General features: G+C 44.2%; 2 protein-coding genes across 5 annotated transcripts in view; one reads left to right on the top strand and one right to left on the bottom strand.

The window, feature by feature from the left end:
- The window catches only part of RALBP1 (ralA binding protein 1), a 63,993-nt gene extending 59,438 nt beyond the window's left edge, over positions 1 to 4,555 (top strand). For all 3 annotated transcript variants that reach the window (XM_025365399.1, XM_025365398.1, XM_025365400.1), the window contains 3 exons: positions 21 to 142; positions 389 to 512; positions 2,098 to 4,555. In XM_025365399.1, the coding sequence (XP_025221184.1) occupies positions 21 to 142; positions 389 to 512; positions 2,098 to 2,364 (513 nt within the window). In that variant the 3' untranslated portion in view covers positions 2,365 to 4,555. The remainder of the gene's footprint in view (positions 1 to 20; positions 143 to 388; positions 513 to 2,097) is intronic.
- Positions 4,556 to 6,079: 1,524 nt separating this feature from the next.
- PPP4R1 (protein phosphatase 4 regulatory subunit 1) overlaps positions 6,080 to 21,694 on the bottom strand; it is a 71,250-nt gene continuing 55,635 nt past the window's right edge. For both annotated transcript variants that reach the window (XM_025365052.1, XM_025365053.1), the window contains exons 14-20: positions 18,897 to 19,082; positions 16,820 to 16,981; positions 12,606 to 12,706; positions 9,582 to 9,702; positions 9,359 to 9,493; positions 8,516 to 8,657; positions 6,080 to 7,247 (exon numbers count right to left, since the gene is read on the bottom strand). In XM_025365052.1, the coding sequence (XP_025220837.1) occupies positions 7,084 to 7,247; positions 8,516 to 8,657; positions 9,359 to 9,493; positions 9,582 to 9,702; positions 12,606 to 12,706; positions 16,820 to 16,981; positions 18,897 to 19,082 (1,011 nt within the window). In that variant the 3' untranslated portion in view covers positions 6,080 to 7,083. The remainder of the gene's footprint in view (positions 7,248 to 8,515; positions 8,658 to 9,358; positions 9,494 to 9,581; positions 9,703 to 12,605; positions 12,707 to 16,819; positions 16,982 to 18,896; positions 19,083 to 21,694) is intronic.

Below are 21,694 nucleotides of genomic sequence, written 5' to 3'. Positions count from 1 at the left end.
ACCAGTGATCATTATTTCAGGAGAATGAGATCCTGACTGAACAGGAGGAGCTCCTGGCCATGGAGCAGTTTCTGCGCCGGCAGATTGCCTCAGAAAAAGAAGAGATAGAACGCCTCAGAGCTGAGATTGCCGAAATTCAGAGGTAAAGGAAAGCCAAGGTTTTGAAGCTTCTGAGAATGTTTCTTTAAATATAACCATAATTGTTTTAGCTCTCAGACTTTCCTACAAAAGAATAAGGCATGTGAAGTTAATCATCTTTAAGTTTCTTATTTATTAGGTCTTAAGAATGGTGTTATATTGAGTAGAGTCATGAAAACATCGTAAATATAAAAGGAGGTCACAGACAAGCACGCCCAGTAGCATCTTCCTTTGTCTCTCACCTTTGCAGTCGCCAGCAGCATGGCCGAAGTGAGACTGAGGAGTACTCCTCCGAGAGCGAGAGCGAGAGTGAGGATGAGGAGGAGCTGCAGATCATTCTGGAAGACTTACAGAGACAGAACGAAGAGCTGGAAGTGAGTTTTGGGGGAAATAGGCAAAACACGTACTAACTTTTAGAAAGTTGTAGAGACCACATATTTCCCCTCAGAATTGTCCTCCTTTTTCTCAGTCACCAGCTGGGAGGCTGAGTAGAGAGGAATTTAGGGGGACATCTCACCGAGAGTCTGTAGGACATTAGTCTGTAGCTAAGTGCTGGCCAAGCAGATGGCACCTGTGTGTCTTCCTCAGGCTGTGAAGTGGCGTTCCGTGACGTTAGTATGACACGTAGAACCTTCTCCAACCGATGTAAAGGCAGGCCTCACCTGACTGTGCCAACCTGAGCAGCTTTGAATGACCTAGTCTCTGTTCCCAGAGAAGGTGAACAGGAAAATCGGCGCTAGTGATGGAAGGAACAGTCTCCCGAGTCTCCCTGTGGGTGAAGCAAGACAGTTTCTCTTGTCCTTAGCCCGAGAAGCAGCAGGTGAGAGGGAATCGGTGCTAAGAAACCAGGAGAGGCTGCACAGTGAAGAGAAGGCAGCAGAGAGAAAGGTCTAGATCACAATTTCCCTTCTTACCCCAAATAAAATATTGTGTCCAGATATTTTGCCTAAGGATTGAGAGAAGACCTCCTTTTCATAGAAAGGAATCTAAGGATAGAGGGACAGCTCTGTGTCCCTCATTTGGGTTGGCTCAGTGGCTGGTGCGAACCAGAACTACCCCCTGCATAGAAAAGCAGAATTCCACACACAGCCACCGACTCTGAGTAGGAAAACAGAATCCAGAAGTATTGTACTTGGAGTGTAGGCTGAATTGCTGTAATAAAGAGAATAACATAGTGGTCTAAACAAGATGGTGTCTCTTGTGTGGCAGGTGGTCCAGCCCATCATCCTCCACACCAGTTTTTTCCACGCGGGGTCCAACGTGGCTGCTCTGTCTTGCCACTCCTAGCAGGACTAAGTTAGCAGGGAAGGGAGAAGGCATGCCCAGTGGCCAAGGACAGGGTGCACGCGTGGCACTCGGTGCTTGTGCTTATGTCTACGCCCCTTTTGCAGAGCCTAGTCCATGCCACACCCAAGCAAGGGAAGCTGGCACCCGCCACAGAGTGGAGCCCATGGCGGGCAGGGCCGCTGCTATTCCGCGGTACCTAAACTCTGCCGCGTATGTCCAGATGATTTAGAATTGATAGTAATTTTCTATAGTTTGATTGAGTAGGACATTTCAGAATTAAGTAATGCCATTCACAAAAGACAAAGGATATTCACCTTTGAAACAAATCTAGTTTTTTATCTGATCTCTAACTCCCCTAATTGCTGCTAAAATTACTTTTAGAGTTGTCTATTTTAAACACTAGGACACTGAATTATTAAAATGACGGGTTTCGGTTGGCACATGGATGTGTCTCTCTCCAGTAACCAGGAGCGGGGTTTCCAGCCTCACATTCTGAGGAGTCACGTGGCCCTCACGGTGCACTGTGCATTCTCCCTGTGTTTGTCTTGTTTCACAACCCATTGACTTAAAACCAGGTTCCTCTGTAGGATGACCTTGCTCACTGCGCTCTGCTCCTGAGAAATCGTCCTCTGACTTCCTAAGTGGTAACTGCCCTTTCTGTCATTCCCCAAGATAAAGAACAATCATTTGAATCAAGCAATTCATGAGGAGCGCGAGGCGATCATCGAGCTGCGAGTGCAGCTGCGGCTGCTCCAGATGCAGCGGGCCAAGGCCGAGCAGCAGGCGCAGGAGGACCAGGAGCCTGAGTGGCGCGGGGGTGCCGTCCAGCCGCCCAGAGACGGCGTCCTCGAGCCGAAAGCAGCTAAAGAGCAGCCAAAGGCAGGCAAGGAGCCGGCGAAGCCATCGCCCAGCAGGGACAGGAAGGAGACGTCCATCTGAGCAGCCTGCGCGGCCGTCTGGAGTCCGCGAGACTGAAAGGACCCGTGCATCTTACTGTAACCCGGGGGCCAGGCCGGCTCTCCCGCTGTACATTCTGTAAAGGTGTCTTCTCTTCTCAGACTCTTCCTCTGTCACACGTCTGACTCCTTTGCGTCAGGCTCAGGTTCCATGGGAGGACGAAGCAGTGGACACGTTGTGGGCTTTAGGGACAGATGAGTTTTCCAGATAGTGTCAGCTTATTTGAAGATTAATTTTCTTTGTTAACTTAAAATAACTATTTTAACCCTTGAGTGGCTTCTTTTTAAACCAAAAATCGTCTTTCTTTGCTTTTTTATCACAGCAGAATCAGGATCTCTTTCTCATTCAAGGGGGGAACCACACCAGGTCAGCACTGCGCCTGCTGTGGCCGCCGCGAGCCACGCCCTCCGGGATCTCTGGTACCGTCACTCTTGCTTGTGCCTTCCACACCTTCTCGGTGCAGATCCCTGTGGGGGAGCTGCCTCACGTTCTCTGACTGGTCAGAGCAGCGCCTGGTGGGTGTTCCCTGGCCCACCCTCCTAACTGTCTCCTGCAGTTGTAAACCGCAGTCCATAAGCCCGAGTCACCAGGATGGCCTATCTGGCCACAGACGGGCTGCCTGTGGAGGCCGCCCACCCGCCCTGGGCAGCGCAGGCCTGCGGGGAGGAGGCCGCCCGTTCCCGCGGGTTCCTCACTGCGGGGACCAGCAAAGGCCTTCTCACTGGGTTGGTCGAAGGTAGTCACCTTGGCCTGGTGCATCCACAGAGGATGTTGCTCAAACCAGAAATCTTTTAAACGACTGACTTTCCTTAAAAACTGAATGACTCTGATTGCTTGCTTGGGCTAGAATGTACACGTCTCCTTGCCTGAATAAGCCATATATATGCTCTTAAACAAAAGTTTGAAATTATCCATATCGTCTCAGTGAACCTACTGGTGGACTGACTCCCAATTGACAAGATTGAGCAATAGAAAAAAATTCCTTTCCTTTGAATGGTAACTGTGATTCGCCCCACCCTATTTTCTTGTTTCTGGTCCATCCGATGAGACATGAGACGGATGCTCTGATGCTCTGAGGCTTCTGGGAGGCCGGGCCGTGGAGGCACGTGCTGCAGGTGCACTCTGTCAGAGTGAATAGCACCGTGAGACAGGCCAGGCTCGTGGCTCGGAAGACAAACCCCACACACACTCAAGGGGACGAAAACAAACCCCACACGAGGGCTCTCCTCCTTCTCCTAGGTAGTATTTATTTTCAGCACCTGTTTGATGCAGTTTTTAATCCTCTACCTATTGCACTGTTGTGACTCGTTGGCCATTATTTGATTTTTGTACGGAAAAAAGCTTTGTTATAGAAATCAGCATACTATTTTTTTAAATCTGGAGAGAAGATATTCTGGTGACTGAAAGTATGGTCGGGTGTCAGATATAAATGTGCAAATGCCTTCTTGCTGTCCTGTCGGTCTCAGTACATTCACTTTGTAGCTGCTGGCAATATCGAAGGTTCCTTTTTTGTTTGTGTAAACTCTAATTTCTATCAAGGTGTCATGGATTTTTAAAATTAGTATTTCATTACAAATGTCTCAGCATTGGTTAACTAATTTTTGCCAGGACCATTATTGATCAAGCAAATAAATTCAACAGCCATTTGGGAAAAAGAAGCGCTTCTAGTGTTTTTGTATACATTCTTTCTGTGAGGAGATTGAGTACTCTGCGGCTGGTGAGGAGGTGGCTGAGGCACTTCTTCAAGGCCAAGGGGGAACACAGTGTTTTGTTTTCAGCTCACCTCTTTGAGCTGTACCCCTCACCTCTGCAGACACGGGGAGAACCCCGGACCCCTGGCATGCATGCTCGCTGCGGCGTGCCTCCCTTCCACGAGCCCACGCTGCTGCAGAGGGAGCCTGTGTGTGTTTGCAAAACCCAGCGGACTGGGTTGGGTCTGCGGACTGGGCAGCTCCTGGTTCCGGTGGGAACTGCATACAAGTCCGCTGGCCTGGCTTGCCCCCAGGCATTGCCATTTACAGACATTTGCATTTCACACGGTAAATGAGGACTCAGCACAGCCAACCATAATTAGCATGGCTGGGATAGACTGGTCTAGAATAAAAATGAAGTTTCCATTGCTTTTTTTTGCTTTAAAAATTCCACAATTAAAGTATCTGTCATTGAAAGCTTAGACAAACAGCTGACTTCTCTGTCTTCTGTTTTGTGTAGTTAAATCTATAATGTTACATTTATATAGCTAAATTCTCCTTGATGGAAAGTCTCAGACGCCCGGATGAGGTACATTGAGCATTGGGAATCTGGAGGTACTGAGGTGTGAGGCCTGAGGTCACCTCCCGAGATGGGCTCTAGTGCAGCGTGGTCTTTTTTTTTCACTGCAGCTGTTTCTGTGAAGAGCACACTGCTTGTTATGTGTTAGGATATCTTAAGAACAAACACACCTTCTGTGTCCAGCCAGGCGGAGGAAGATGCAGCCTTGGCATTCTGGAGCTCTCCACGGAGACAACGCGCCCAATTCCATGTCTGCAGCCTCAGCCCTGGCCCATGATTCTCACAAGGGATAGAAGGAAAAGCCAGAGTCAGTTAGCAGGCAAAGCCTTCAGTGTAAGATCCTACAGCTTTTAGGGAAGGTGGGCAGTGCCCCTGGAATGTTCTAGACTACAGCCCAGGCGACCCAGGAGATGTGATAGCAAGCCTGGACAGAGGAGGGGGCAGAAAGGCCCTTAAATGCCACATATAGGGGCTTTTTTGCGGAGCAGGGAGAATGCCAAATTCAAGTTCTTTACCCCCAAATATACCATGTTAGCATAGCCACTGCTTTAAAAAAAATGCTGCTACTAGTGTATGATTCTAATGCAGTTTACAGAACTGAAATACTGGGGGCCAAAAGTATATAATAGCAGACAATCTGCAGCTCACACATGAGGCTATATCAAGGGGCCAGGTCCTCCTCCAGTTTCTGCTCTGATGCTTTCAGAGGCCTTCGGAGACCACCCCACACCCTCCACAGCTACTCCCCAGCCCTGCCCCCATTACCCACTTCACATATTACCTATGCATTTATCTATTTATTTGAACATCCTTCCCAGTGAAATCTGTTCACACTTATATCTGCAGTGTGTAAATATCTGGGTTATAATGTGAGAGGCAGCAGCCAAAGGCTTATTTGTAATAGTGTAGACAGGAAGCAGCCCATGTATTCTCAAATCCCACACTGAAGTTCAAAGGAACTTATTTTGACTTACTGAGGAGTCCCCCCTGGCTAACTAAATAAAACCAAAACTCACAGAAGCACCAGGGGACTCAGGCCAAGGTTTTCAAACCAGGCTTACAGGAACATCGAACATTTAATACACGCAGCACTTTACAAAACCACCTTTCACAGAGGACCTCATTTGCCTGCAAAACAACCTTGTGAGAAACAGGGCAGGTTTTACTAATTTCCATTTTACTGACGAAGAAATCGAGGCTCAGAGATGCTTGATTGTGTCTCAGGAGCTTCAAGACAACCCCCCCACCGCCCGCCCGCTGTCTTCGGGCAGTGGGGGGGGGTGTCCAAGCTGTGCCAGACACTCGGCACCCACCTGCCCTTAGGGCTGTAGGCAGGAGCAGGAGGAGCACCCAAGAGGCACCTACTGCTGCCAAGAACAAGACCCAACCCCGGGGACACAGGCAGATTCCAGAGAAACTAATAAACTAGTTAAAAGACAAGTATTTTAATCTAGTTTCCCCACTTTAAACTAAATCATTAATACAGGTCACAAATTGCATTTATTGGTAGACATCTAGAAAACAATCAAAAGTGTATATATCTCTCTCTCTAGATCTTATTAATAAATTTTATTTGGACAAGAGAACTTGTGCCACAACAGTTTAAACAGCATGATTAAAGACTGCAGCACTCCCAAGAGTGGTCACAGGTATGTACAGTATGTGAAGAAGTTGCACCTCTGAGCTGATCATGATCAAGTTAAAAACACCAGACATACATTATACGTCTAATAAATTTCCTTCAGGTCATGACCAGCATGAAAAAATCAGACACAGACACTCAGCAACCATTCTGTAAATGTGTACAGCAATATGCTGCGCTTAAGAGTTAAAGTCAATCCTACTTTTGTGTTAGCATCAAGCCCTCAGGGGAAGTAAAAAACCCTCCTTTCCCATTTACACACATCAGAAATGATTCACACACAGGGCTGGGCTGGACAGCTGGTCACACAGCCCAGCAAGTCCTTGTGCCTGGGAGAGAAGAGTCAGGGCTGATACTGAAGGTCTCTTTCACATCTGGGCAAACGTGTGCCTTCAGGCTGTAAGAATTTCATTTGTCGGCTGTTAAATAAAACCAGGAGAAAGCAATGCAGGTCTCTGGGAATCTCATCCCTTCCATAAGGAAAATGCTCTGCCAATTCAAGTTTCATTCAGTCAGGAAGACGGAAGGATTTAAGGCTTCGGTGACAATTATAATCCTCTGAGAAATTATTTCCCCTTAAAGTCAAGATAAGATAATAGTGTTTACTGTACTTTCTCTTGACTCTTAAAATCCCTGGTATTGGGTATAGGCAACTTGCACCTGCAATGAAGCCTGCAGGAGAGGGAAGTCGCTCCTCCCCCGAAAGCTATCCCAGGTCACATACGTGCGGAACGCCCACTGAACCTCGGCTCCCACGGAAGCAGGAGAGACACCGAGATTCAAGCCTTCTAGTAGGTTGAGGACGCTGTGCTCATGGCATCTTCAGAGATTTTGGTACTGGCAGGGTGGATGCTTGCAAAATACTTGACATCGCTGTCCCGGTCCATCTGAAGAGCCATGATGGTCTGCTCCACAGCCTCCTGGTGGCAGCTGGCAGAGGCCAAGAAATAGTCTGGAAATGACACGTGCACAGGACAGATGAAACCAGTCCAACGGAACATTTCAGAGTTCCGTCAAGTACGAGTATAAACAGTTAAACTGGGTATTTCTACAAGTACAAACAGAAGCCACACTGAAACATAAACAGTAATCCAACCTGATTTGTTATAGGAAGAAAAAGTGCCAGAATAAAAAGAGTTATGAGATTTATCTTGTTTTTATAAGACTAAATCTCATGATATTCAATGACAGCTAAGGAATATTAAATTATTAAATAAATAAATAAATAAATAAATGAAAACATCACACTTCTTAGCTATTAAGTAGCAGTAAAAGAATAAACGCTTCCAAACACCAACTACAAAAAAAAAAAGAGGAAAAAAAGCAGCAATATTCATTTATCCTTATTCTTTGACATCTACTACAAATTTCTTTCTGTGCTTCATTCATCCATGCAACTATATTGATGAGGTGTTTGGGTGGCAGGCGGGGTGGGGGTCGATTAAATAAAATAAACCACCTTTAATCTTGAAGAGATTATAATTTCCAACAAAACAAATACTACGGGGCATCTGTCTCTTGCTTAATGAAGAGAAGGAGGGAGAGCAAACACAGGTACCAGCCTCCATACTGAAGATTGCAAGATTGCAAGTGGCATGCTGCCAGCCAATGGTTTGCACATAAAGAAAATGAATACCCAATTTTAAAAACTAAGTTTTAGGTCAGGCATGGTGGGTCATGCCTGTAATCCCAGTACTTTGGGAGGCTGAGGCAGGCAGATCACATGAGGTCAGGAGTTTGAGACCAGCCTGGCCAACATGGCCAACATGGTGAAACCCCATCTCTACTAAAAAGATAAAAAGTTAGCTGGGTGTGGTGGCAGACACCTGTAATCCCAGCTATTGGGGAGGCTGAGGCAGAAGAGTTGCTTGAACATGGGAGGCAGAGGGTGCAGTGAGCTGAGATCGCACCACTGCACTCAAGTCTGGGTGACAGAATGAGACTCAGTCTCAAAAAATCAAGCAAACAAAAAAGCTAAGTTTTAAATGATAAAAATGATCCATGCCTACGATAAACTCCAACTTGAACAGTAGAGGGCTAAAAAACCCCTTTCATCTTCCATGCCCTCTTGGGAGAACCACCAGAACAACTAAAATATTTCCTTCCACCAGATTATTTTCTCTGAGCAGACAATACTTCTGCTTTGGTATCTGTTGATCAGCGCAGTCGACAGACCTCCCTCTCTACTCACACGCTTCTCCTAGTAGAGTCACTACCTACCTTTTTCTAGCAGAGTTTGCCTTAAGGTCTTTGCAAGCAGCACTCGCACGTTAGGAACCCTGTCGTTTGCTAAGGTCAGCAGATGCGGCATCAGATGCACAGCAAACTGGTCCATGGGAAGGCAGTCATCCTCAATGACAGTCTGGGGAAAAGAAACAGCTGCTCTAGGCTTCTCTGTCAATGCAGCCAAAAACTCGACTGCTGGCCAACAAAATCTCTGAGTGACCACAGGCACAAATTTTACTGCTTTTTAACCAAAATTCCAGGTACTTGGGAACTCAAATAAAAAATTACATAATTAACTGCCCACATGGACAGACAGGTTTTAAACTGCTCTACGGAGACCTAGAGTGTTCATTCACACTTTCATTTTCACACCTGTGGTCTGGGTCCCAGGCATGAGCACCCTCTAGTGGGAACCGCGGTATGGTATATGTGTGCACAGTATGTGTGTGGTGTGGTACATGTATGTATGCCTGTATAATATGCAGTGAGGAACACGCATGTATGTGCACTGTCAAATGTACACATGCACACATCTGAATGTGTGTAGAGCAGAACACGCACATTCCAGGCATGTGGTGTGTGGTGTGGAACATGCATGTACAGCAGGCACGTGGGGTGTGCGTGGTGCGTGCCAGTGTAAGAAGGGGCTTGGCTGGCTGGGAGGGAGGGGCCAGCAGATGCCCAACAATGGGGACAGGTGATCCTAGAAACAGCCAGGCTACCATAAGGTTCTGTTTCTTAAGAATAAGGAAGAGGATGAGAGAGAGGTAGGAAGTCAAAGAAGACATTCTTCTAGGAGAAAAACTCACAAACAGGTAAGCCCAGGGCCTCGCTTACCTGGCAGACAAAGACAAAGGCTTGCCGACCAGACCACTTGGGACATCTGCCAAAGTTCTCCACAAGTTCATTGATGAGGTCCACGCCGAACGTTGGTGGTGTTGCCGCGTGCAGCTTCTTCACCATCTCGCTGACCTGGGAGGGTGAGTGTGAAGTGAGGAACAGCTTCCAATCTAGGATCTTAGAGTTTACTGATCTAAAATTTTAAAAGTTCAATACATACCAACTTGTAGGAAATCCAACGAACAGAAGAAACCTTGTCTGCACACAGATTCAGAGCAATGGGACGTAAATAGTCATAAACATCTCTGGGACTATATAACTCTAGAAGTAAAATCAGCTGTCTACAAAAAGGAATTACAAAAACATAATGTTTAAAAATCGGCGAGACAAATGAAAACAGGTTCTCATTTAAATAATCTGCAATACTGGATTACGGAGCACCTGTCTCAAACACATGCAAAGAGGAGCGACTAAGCAGCCCTCTCCTGTACAGTCACCTCCAGTCTCTGTGCATCTGGAAACACACTTACACGCTATTCAAGTTCCCTAGAGTGTAAGAAAACAAAAGCCGTAGAGCTCTGCATCCATGGGAACGGAGAGCAAAGCACTTCCTAGTATGTTCAACTGCAACATGGCCCACACTGATCCATGGTTACAGTTTGGAACGTGCTGAGAAGCTTCCATCTACAATCAAGTTTCTCAGTAAGAAGTTCCCGCAGAGGCAGGGAGTCTGCTGTGTACCTGTCGAGGCTCTGAGGAGCCTTCCTGGAAGGGACTCGCTAGGGATAACAGACGGAGGGTGTCCTCCAGCGACCTTCCCATCACATCTGAGGGGCCCTGAGACTTTCATGACATCCACCAAGCTAACCTGAAGGCTTCAATGATGCCCTTGAAGAAATACCTTGGATGTGAGACTTTTGCCTTTCAGATTTTATGTTCAAGATGATTTACATTTCTAATAAGCAGGAAGTCAACTGTAACATGAATGTAGATGATGCAGTCATGACAATGCACCTGTGTATACAAACATACATCCTCAAACAGACACACGTACTTTTCGACAAAGTTCAAAATCAGAATTCCAAATAGGACATCAGTTTCTGCTTAGAATACAGAAAACTGCAAGAATGTCACTGACCCTACAGTAGAAAAAGCTATATAAACTTCAAGATCTTTTCTTGAGCCCATCAGAGAGCTGGGGTTGCAAAGCACCCAAACAGCCTAACTCTCCCCCTCAGCAGAGCCCGGAGGGACAGGGCACCTGCCAGCACATAACAGGGTGGGGAGAAATCAGCTCGAATTGTAGCCAGCTGCCCAGGGCCAGATGGTGGCTGGCACGAGCACAGAGTGGCTCAAGCAAAGCCATATGTGCCCGACACAGGGAGCTCACATCCCCAGGCAACCTTCTGACCTTCTGACTTCCACAGGGTACCTGCCTCCCATGGGTGCTTCAAGAAAGACAGTCAGGAGAAACAGGAGCGATGTCTCATAGCAGGCAGAAGCGGCTCACGGACAGCCACGAATCACCAAGCACTCTACTGGGCCCTTCACTCACACAAAGCAAAAGGCTTAACCTGCTGGTGGAGGGGCCCAAAGCCTGTCCACCCTGTGGGCCAGCAAAAACGCTGCAACTGGGGGAGAGGAGAACTAACGCTCCTTATTCTAGGAGGAGCTGCAGGAAGTCCTGCCCGAGACCAAGCACAGACAGGAGGTCCCACCCATTACACAGGGGTGCAGGTATAGCTAAAGCCTGGGTGGAATACTCGCACTACAAGACCACTGGTGCCCCAGCTCCCACCCTCAGCAAACGGCAATGGTAGTGGCAGCCCACAGTGAGGAAAACTGAAGCCCCAAATACACTGAAGGTAACCACAGCAATGACAAAACGCAAGCCCAGCTTGATCCTGACTAGCTGGACTCACATCCTGGCACTACATGGCGGAAGAAGAGGCGTGCATTTCGAGTCAGAAGTGGGCAAGCCAGAACTCAATGGAGTGGCATTTTTAATACACTGAAAGACAAACTGTCAGCCCCACATCCCATACTCAGCAAAGACGTCATCTGAAAATACACGTGAGGTCTATGATACGGAATATATAAATAGCTCTTACAACTCAACAACACAACTTAAGATAAACAACCCAATTTAAAAATGTGCAAGAGACTTGGATAGACATTTCTCCACAAAATATACACAAATGGTTAACAGGCTTATGAAAAAGTGTTCAACATCATTAGTCATTAGGGAAATGCGAATCATACCACAACAAGGTGCTGTTCCATCAGAACAGCTATCAATGATAAGCGAGTGATGGATATGCTAATTGCCCTTATCTAACCACTATCCAATAGGTATTGCAACATCATTACATACCTTGTAAATATGCACAATTATTATTTGGCCAATTTAGAAATATTTTTAAAATTTAATAGGAAAATAGGTGTTAGTGAGGACATAGAGAAATTGGAACTCCCATACGTTGCTGATGGGAATGTAAAATGGTACAGCTGTTGTGGAAAAGTCTGGCAGTGCCTCAATGAATTAAACACAGAATTACCATATGGCCTTGCAAATCCACCTCAAAATAACTGAAAACAGATTTCAAGGATTAAATCTTGTACATACACGTTCCTAGCAGCACTATTCACAAAAGACCACACACCCAACCCAAATGTTCCTCAACAGATGAATGCACTAAATGAATGTGGTATATCCATACAATGGAATATTTACTCAACCACAAAAAGGGAGGCAAGTTCAGCTAGAGGATACAGTATGGAGGGACAACTGAAAGCAGTGTTAGATGAAGAAACCGAGCACAAAAGGCCACATGTGGTATGATTCCACTTGCATGACCTGTCCACAATAGGCAAATCCATAGATAGTAAGTAGATGCTTATTGGACGTGCGTTTTTCTTTTCGGGAGGTTAACATTTTAGAACTAGATAGAGGGAATGGTTCCACAACATGGTGAATGTACTAAATGTCATCAATAGCAAATTTGGCTATGTGTATTTCACCATGATAAAAATAATATAAAAATGAACTAAAGACATTTTCAGGAAAAAAAAAAAAAGTTGAGGAAATTCACTGACAGTAAGACATGTATTACAGGAAGCGTTAAAGGGCTAGAACACCACATAGAAACTTGGATCTACACAAAGTAATGAAACTGAGAGAAGGTAAAAATGAAGTAAATATATACCCCTCCAAAATATAATCTAATAAACTGTTAGAACTTACTCAGCCAGTTCAGCTCGAAACCGCCAATTTCTACTATTATCTGTCACCAAAAACTCCTGAAGTTGATAAAGATACTCTCTTCTTTTGTCAATATGAAGAAGCTAAAGTAACAAAATAAAAATATTTACCAGGACAAGGTACAGACATTATTTCTTTTATTAGAGTGTGTAAAAACAGACTGTAAGCAATATGGTTAATTCTTCTGAAAAGGAAATGTAGTAGTTGTATTTAAATGTTTTAAATTTGGTATTAAGTTTATTTTTCCTTGAATAACTCCATTTGCCTTCAGGAATCACCATCTTGTCTGGAAATCTTTGTTCCTTGTGCCTATCAATGAGCCACACTAAACCCCACAGTACGCCGGGCACAGCTTGATTACAGGACTTGCCCCCCTTTATTCATATGACATCCTTGTTGCCATGGCCCCACTTAAGGCAGTAATTATGCTCTTAACCACGTGTGTAAGCCCTGCATGTGGCACTGTGACAGCACAGAGCAGGCATTCAGTATTTGTTGAGAGAAAAAAAATAAATGTATCCCAATAGCTGCTCTATAAATATTTAAAGGGGGAAGCAAACCAACCTAACTGTACATCAGACGGAAACCAATCACAGGGAAAAAAGCCAAAGTGTGAACTGAGTGACCACACATCTTCAAGAGACAGTCTAAGGACAGAATGTGCTAGGAAGTCCTGAATATTACGTAGCTGATTTGATGTGGGAATTATTATTGGTGGAGTAACTCTGAAACTATTTCATTTATGTTGTGGAACTGAGTAAACTTTTTTTTTTTTTTTTGAGACAGTCTCACTCTGTCATTCAGGTTGGAGTGCAGCGGTGTGATCTTGGCTCACTGCAACCTTCGCCTCCCAGGTTCAAGCGATTCTCCTGCCTCAGCCTCCCGAGTAGCTGGGACTATGGGCACCCGCCACCACGCCCAGCCTATTTTTTGTATCTTTAGTAAAGACGGGGTTTCACCGTGTTAGCCAGGGTAGTCTCGACCTCCTGACCTCAAGTGATCCGCCTGCCTTGGCCTCGCAAAGTGCTGGGATTACAGGCCACTGCGCCCAGCCACAACTAAGTATTATACATTAATGTTGTTAAGAACAGACTTTTTACACCAGGAGTAAAAAGAAAAAAATATATAAAGTGAAGAAAAGAGAGGAAACAGTATTGAAATGGAAGTAGTTCTTAACAATATGAAGTTAGTAATTAAAAAAAAAAAAAAAAAAAAAGTACACACCTCCTAGCTACTATCTCCTGAAAAGACCTGAAAGAAATGACAGCCCAGGAGCAATAAGCACTTCCAGTGCCTGGATCTCAGTTTCTAAGGACCATTCTCCACTAAAAAGGACCACAGTTCCTTGGAGAAATAGCTGACTCCAGGCTGGGACAGGGAAAGGGAAAGTTGAAACTGCAAGTGTTGATACGCTTAAAAATAAAAGGACAAATCAAAGGACACAAGAGGCAGCTTTAACGGGTCCCCACTAGTCAAATTTGATGCTCAAAACAAACGACAGAAATGGATTGCATTACGTTGAATTTTTTAAATCCTAGAGTCCACACCAATACTAAAACAACTTTTGAAACCGGGGAGGGAGAGAAGGCACAGGTTATTTTACACAGGAATGTTACTTAATAAAAACAGAAGGAATGGCCGAGCATAGTGGCTCATACCTGTAATCCCAGAACTTTGGGAGGCTAAGTCGGGGCAGATCACTTGAGCCCAGGAGTTCAAGACCAGCCTGGACAACACAGCGAAACCCTGTCTCTACAAAAGATACAAAACTCAGCTAGGTGTGGAAGTGCGCCTGTGGCCTCAGCTACTCAGGAGGCTGAGGTAGGAGGATCATCTGAGCTGGGAGAGGTGGAGGCTGCAGTGAGCCATGATCGCACCATTACACTCCAGCCTCGGCAACAGAGTGAGACCCTGTCTCAAAATAAGTTAATTAATTTAAAAAAAACAGAATTATGAAAATAGAAAATAACTCTTTCACAACCAACACAGTTAACTGATTGAGGTAAGAACCATGTACAGATTCCTGGCTATGAGAGCACTGGTGAAGGACTCTAGAGAAAAAGATACTCAGAGTTCTAAAGTATCACCTCACCAATTCTCTATTAACCACAAAAGGTGAAAGGTCATTTTATAATGGAATTGCCAGCCTTGTCGTCACCAATGATGGGAAGAGCCAACATCACATTAGCCCTGATGTGACACATTCAGAAAAATGCATGAAAACCTACACAGGTTAACATGTCTGCAAAAAAACCTTGCTTACCCAGAATCAAATTGTGTAAATTCAAATTGAGGGTAATTCTGTAAAACAACTGGTTTGGACTCCTCAAAAATGCCAGTGACACCTAGATTTAAGAGGACTAAAGAAACATAACACTTAAATTTAATATGCACTTTATGGGATTCAAAATTAGGCAGAGAAAAACTAAAAAAGGACAATATTGGGACAATTAGAAAAATTTCAGGCCAGGCGTGGTGGCTCACACCTGTAATCCCAGCACTTTGGGAGGCTGAGGCGGGCGGATCATGAGGTCAGATCAAGACCATCCTGGTTAACATGGTGAAACCCCATCTCTACTAAAAAAAAACAAAAAAAAACCAAAACAAAACAAAACAAAAAACCAGCCAGGTGTGGTGGCACGCACCTGTAGTCCCAGCTACTCGGGAGGCTGAGGCAGGAGAATCACTTGAACCTGGGAGGCGGAGGTTGCAGTGAGCCAAGATCATGCCACTGCACTCCAGCCTGGTGACAGCAAGAATCTGTCTCAAAAAAAAAAAAAAAAAAAGAAAAAGAAAAAGAAAAAAAAAAATTTCAATATGATCTACATAAAATATAGGTCTCAATGTTTTTGTTTCTTACTTTTTTGAGATGGAGTCTTGCTCTGTACCCCAGGCTGCAGTGCCTACGATCTTAGCTCACTGCAACCTCCATCACCCAGGCTCAAGCGGTTCTCCTGCCTCAGCCTCCTGAGTGGCTGAGACTACAGGTGCCTACCACCACGCCCAGCTAATTTTTTGTATTTTAGTAGAGACAGCGCTTCACTATGTTGGCCAGGCTGGTCTCGACCTCCTGACCTCAAGTGATCTGCCTGCCTTGGCCTCCCAAAGTGCTGGGATTACAGGCGTGAGCCACTGTGCCCAGTCTCAATGTTTTTTAAAAGGGAGGACTCCAATTACTTCTATCACTCAAGCCTTAGAATTATCAGAGTCAATTTCAAGGCTAAAGTCTAAGAAAAACAACAGTACTCCAGGATTAAACAATTTGTAAAAAATCAAGGCTATTCACTTTGGAGATAACAGCTCTTAAAGTAGTGAGGGCTAAACGTAAATTCTCGGACTCCTGGAATACCACATAAAGCCTCCAAACTTAATACACAGCTGACCTTCAACAACAGGGGTGTGAACTGCATCAGTCCACTTATACGGAATTGTCTGTCTCAACCAAGTGAGGATTGAAAATACAGTATTCCTGGATGCAAAGCCGGAGTACACGGAGGGCAGACTTTTCCTACATGCGGGTTCCACAGGACTGGAGTACTGCATGGATTTGAGTGTGCATGGGGTACCTGGAACCATACCTCTTGCACATAGTGAGGGATGACTGCAGCTAATGGTTTTTTTTTTTTTTTTTTTTAAAACGTATATTTCATTCAATAATTTTGAAAAATAAAAAGGTACAAATGTCTGTAAACTATCATCAGGCCGGGCGCGGTGGCTCAAGCCTGTAATCCCAGCACTTTGGGAGGCCGAGACGGGTGGATCACGAGGTCAGGAGATCGAGACCATCCTGGCTAACCCGGTGAAACCCCGTCTCTACTAAAAAATACAAAAAACTAGCCAGGTGAGGTGGCGGGCGCCTGTAGTCCCGCCTACTCGGGAGGCTGAGGCAGGAGAATGGCGTAAACCCGGGAGGCGGAGCTTGCAGTGAGCTGAGATCCTGCCACTGCACTCCAGCCTGGGCGACAGAGTGAGACTCCGTCTCAAAAAAAAAAAACACTATCATCTAATACTGTTTTAAAAGTGAAAGTATAATTATGGAACTATTTCTTTTTTAAGTCACATCTTAACATAAACTTATGGCTATACTTTCTTACATAGGAACACACAGAAACCTCTCTTGGTGCTAGCAGAAGATAAAGATTTAGATTTACAGCAGAATTTTGTTGTGCTTTTCTGCAAAAGAATTTAAAAGTTACCTTCAGAAAATCATGCAAGTGTTTAAGGACACCTATCCTGACTTCATCGAGGTCTTTTAAAAATCCATTAAAAATTGGAACCAGATCTGCAGCTGTCAACTGATCTCCAAGAATAACTGCAAGCTCGTGGATGGAGAATGCTAGAGTTCGTCGAACTTTCCACTGCAGAAATGAAAACACATTAGTAAGCTGACCACGAAGTACTCAGTACTTCAACCTTTAGGCAATATACGAAGGCTAATTTATATATGAATGTCACTAATCTCAAAACATTAAATCAGAATAGTAATAACAGATACTAATTTTAAATGCCTAAATTATGCATTGAAAAGTATAACAGAAAAATCTTAAATCCCTGCCTAGTATGTATTATCTTCCTTTCACTCATGAGGAAAAAATGCTCAGAAATCATTAAGTTTTTGTAGTTCTCTGAATGTCGGATCCTGACTCTGACCGTGCGAAAAGAACATGCTCTGTTATTACTCTCACGCTCTTCCATACGTAATTTCCTGTAACACTAAATACATGCTAGAACACGCTGATGAGCTGAGGCTGCACATGGACCAAAGGCTCTCTAGCACCCTCCCCAGTTTACCGTCCCCCTTCAGATTCCGGTACAGCCACACCTTGGATTAAGAAAAACTAAACAGAACAATAAAATTTGTTCTTAAGGAATTGGCAATTTAAGAAATATAAGACTAGGGAAATCTGCACACAGCCTTGGAAAAGAAACCCTCAACAGAAATGTGTTGCATTTATAATAATTTTAAGTTAAAAACATCCTTTTCTCCATGTTGGCTTAATTTTTCACACAGTAACTTAAAACTTTACCTAAAGAGAAACAGTTTAGAGCAAACATTTTATTTCCTTTCCGTTCCACCCAGAATCCACTCTTGAAATCAAATTTTACACCTAAGTTCAACATATAAAACAGATGAAGGCAGAGATGTTCTCATGGAAGAGGCGGGCAGCAGAGTTTAGAAAGAACTGCTAGTCCAGACTCTGAGCCGTCAGAGTCACCCAGCTGCCCCTGGAGATTCATCCCACGGGAACCCTACAGTTCTGTGGAATAAAGACTGAAAACACGAATACACAGGACAAAGCACTCTATGGAAATTGGGCCTTTGTGGTTCCATGACCAGACGCAGCACTGAAGAAGTGTATGAACACAGATAAATTCACTTCTCCTGGGCCCAGCTTTCCTAACCTCACAGGTCAAAGGAGGAACTTGACCTATCAAGATTACTTCCCACTTAGAACTTGCTGAGTCAACACCACTGATTCCCTGAAAAATATAGTAATTACTAAGAAGTTTAAGGAAAAGTCATCACATTTCAGTACAAATTAGCCTAATGAGACTGCTTTTTTTTTTTTAATAACTGAGAGATCAACTTCACTGAAGGAACGGGTGTGTTCAAAGAGGGGCAAACTTTGTTTATATAGAAATCAGCCTGGCAGGGGAGGTTAGGTCATCAAGCCTGGGAAGAGGTCACACGAAAGTCACAGATGTCCAGACAAAATGACCTGAAGCAAAGGTTTACCTTGTGTGTTCTGTTGAAAGGGGGTGGGGGTGGTGTGTGGGGACGAGGAGAGAGCAAGAACCACAGAACTTCTCCTGTCTGTACTGCAATGCTCAAGGCACGCGGGGCCCAGAACTTCACACTTGCTAGTAATACTACGGTTCTACTACAGTTTAAACAAATATCTTGACATCTAGTGTGAAAAATCAAATAAGCATTTATAATACTATTTCTAGGTGAAAAATTAAATCCTATATTCTCAACAATTAATTTACAGATAAACTCTAGATAATAACACATTTTAAGTTAGGAATGTAGGCATGTTGAATGTGCTAACAATTTCTAATGCTTTAGATAAAAATGAAGCCACCAAATTGTGGGACTCTGACAGTGCAAAAAGAACATGCTCTGTTATTACTCTTAAGCTCTTCCATACATAATTTCCTATAACACTAAGAACATGCTAGAACACGAACAGAAATTCTTTAGGTTATGAAAAGCAAAGCACTGTGCCTTCCATGTGCACGTTCTGCTAATTCTTTAACTGCTTTACTCACCTGCATGTCTGAGGCCAGAGTCTCATACGTCTCTCTCAGGCAGTGCCAATTCTGTCTTCCGAGTGTCAAGGCCACACCGGGGAGGCTGTATGCACAGTGCTTAGCAATTTCCGTGTCAACCGTCTGTGCACGAGAAGGGTCAGTCATAGATAAATACTGATCTAACAACGCCTGAGGTACAACATCCTAATGGAGAAAGAGAAACCACAGTGACTGAGCAGTTGAGATGCATTTTGAGCAGTTTAGACATAAATTGGGCAAAATTATTTTTAAATATATAGATTTTAACATAGCATCTCAAAGAGTTGAGAAATACCAATGTCAAATTTTCAGGTATCTAATAACTAAGAGATACAAAAAACATGCTAAGGGAAACATATATGAACAATTAAAAGCAAAAGCAACTCTAGGAGAATAATGAGTAACATCTCAGTTCAAAGGAAAATTAGAATTAATTACTAAATTAAAAAGACGTATTAAAATAACACCAGCACCTTTAAATGTAGGCAGAGATGACAATGTTTGTTATAACCCAGCAAATGCAGAATAACAGGTGCTCTGCATGATTTGCAACATGTTCATTAAAAAAGCAAAAACCAGCCAGGCACAGTGGCTCACACCTGTAATTCCGGCACTTTGAGAAGCCAAGAAGGATGGATCACTTGAGCCCAGCCTGGGCAACATGGTGAAACCCTGTCTCTACAAAAAATTTAAAAAATCAGCCAGGTATGGTGGCTCACACCTGTAGTTCCAGCTACTCGGGAAGCTGAGGTGGGACGATCACTTGAGCCCAGGGAAGCGGAAGCTGCAGTGAGCCGTGAAAGCTCCACTGTACTCCAGCCTGGGCCATAGAGTGAGACTGTCTCAAAACAAAAATAAAAACTTGTCTTCTTTAGATCAAAATTTAAGCAATTATTCACACAAAATTGAAGTGCACATGTCTAATTATTTGTATATATGTGAGGAAAAGAAGAACATATTTGCAATCTTGCTTAGGTGTGTATAATATAGCTGTGGAAGGATATAAAAGAAAGGTAAAAATGGTTGTATCTCAGGAAGCAAAATGGACAAGTGGAGAAGAAAAACTGAGAAGGGAATGTCAATAAATGCCTGTTAAGTATCTTGAATTTTGAGCTACATAAACTAATTACCCATATACACAGAATGAAAATGGAAATAAACTCATTAAAATGAGATTTGAAATACTGAAAATGTCTATAAGTGGGGAAAAGCATGTTTCAAAACACTACTGTTTTGAATACTGATTTCATTTTTAATAAATAAAAATTGGCTACATGTGGTGGTGCACATCTGTAGTCCCAGCTAGCAGGGGGGCTGAGGCAGAAGGGTCGATTGCTTGAGCCCAGGAGTTCGAGGCTGCAATGAGCTGTGATCTCGCCACTGCACTCCAGTCTGGGTGACAGAGCTGAGATCCCATCTCTAACAACAACAACAACAACAAAATAAATACACCATTTGATCTGGGAAATCTACTTCTAACAATAATCATATAGTCCTAAGGCCAGGAGCGGTGGCTCATGCCTGTAATCGCAGCACTTTAGGAGGCCAAGGTGGGTGGATCACTTGAGGTCAGGAGTTCGTGACCAGCCTGGCCAACATGGTGAAATACTGTCTCTACTAAAAATACAAAAAAACTAGCTGGGCCTGGTGGCTCGCAACTGTAGTCCCAGCTGCTTGGGAGGCTGAGGCAGGAGAACTGTTTGAACTCAGGAGGCGGAGGTTGCAGTAAGCTGAGATGGTGCCACTGCACTCTAGCCTGGGTGACAGAGTGAGACTCCATCTCTAATAATAATAATAATAAAGTCCTAGAAGCAAACAACACATCTAGACAGTCACAGTGAATGTAGCACTTCTTATAGCATCAAAGTGAAACTACAAGTAGCATCTCCCACAGAGCCTTCTTACAATGGAGACCACAGGTGTGGCATGTACACTGGGCTGTGCTGCTGTGAAGGTGAGGGAGTCCTAGTGTGTTTACAGGAGAGATCACCAGGTCAGATTGTTAGAAAAGAAAAGAGCAAGGCAAGGCATAGCTATCACATCCCAATGATTCCGTGAGCACAGTTTTCCTGCAGCTTGTTACTGACGGCACTTCAAAATTTTCGTATTTTTTCATATTTTCATCTCTGAAATCGAGCTGTATTTTATAATTATTGGCAATGTGAACAAGAGGAAATACCTAGGTAGGATGGGATGACCACAGTTGTCTTGAATGATAAAAAGGGGCACATGTGTATGTTTATGTGTCCATGAAAATACATGAAGGAAGATAACGAGGTGTGTGACTGTGGTCACTCTGAATGAAGAATGGGATCACAGAGGTAGGAAAGGGAAGATTTGTGCTTACACGTTCCTCTCTCTACTATTTCAATTTCCTTATAGAAAATATGACACACTAGTCATAATTTTTAGAACACTCATCATAAAGAAGGGGCAAATTAGGTCAGAAATGGGCTCTAGGCCGGGCGCGGTGGCTCAAGCCTGTAATCCCAGCACTTTGGGAGGCCGAGACGGGCGGATCACGAGGTCAGGAGATCGAGACCATCCTAGTTAATATGGTGAAACCCCGTCTCTACTAAAAAAGTACAAAAAACTAGCCGGGCGAGGTGGCAGGCGCCTGTAGTCCCAGCTACTCGGGAGGCTGAGGCAGGAGAATGGCGTGAACCCGGGAGGCGGAGCTTGTAGTGAGCTGAGATCCGGCCACTGCACTCCAGCCTGGGCGACAGAGCGAAACTCCGTCTCAAAAAAAAAAAAAAAAAAAAAAAAAAAAAAGAAAT

The sequence above is a fragment of the Theropithecus gelada genome, chromosome 18, assembly GCF_003255815.1.
Source record: "Theropithecus gelada isolate Dixy chromosome 18, Tgel_1.0, whole genome shotgun sequence".
In the NCBI taxonomy this organism is placed as follows: domain Eukaryota; kingdom Metazoa; phylum Chordata; class Mammalia; order Primates; family Cercopithecidae; genus Theropithecus; species Theropithecus gelada.
Note: the sequence above shows the minus strand (reverse complement) of the source record. Positions and strands in the feature narration are given on the sequence as shown.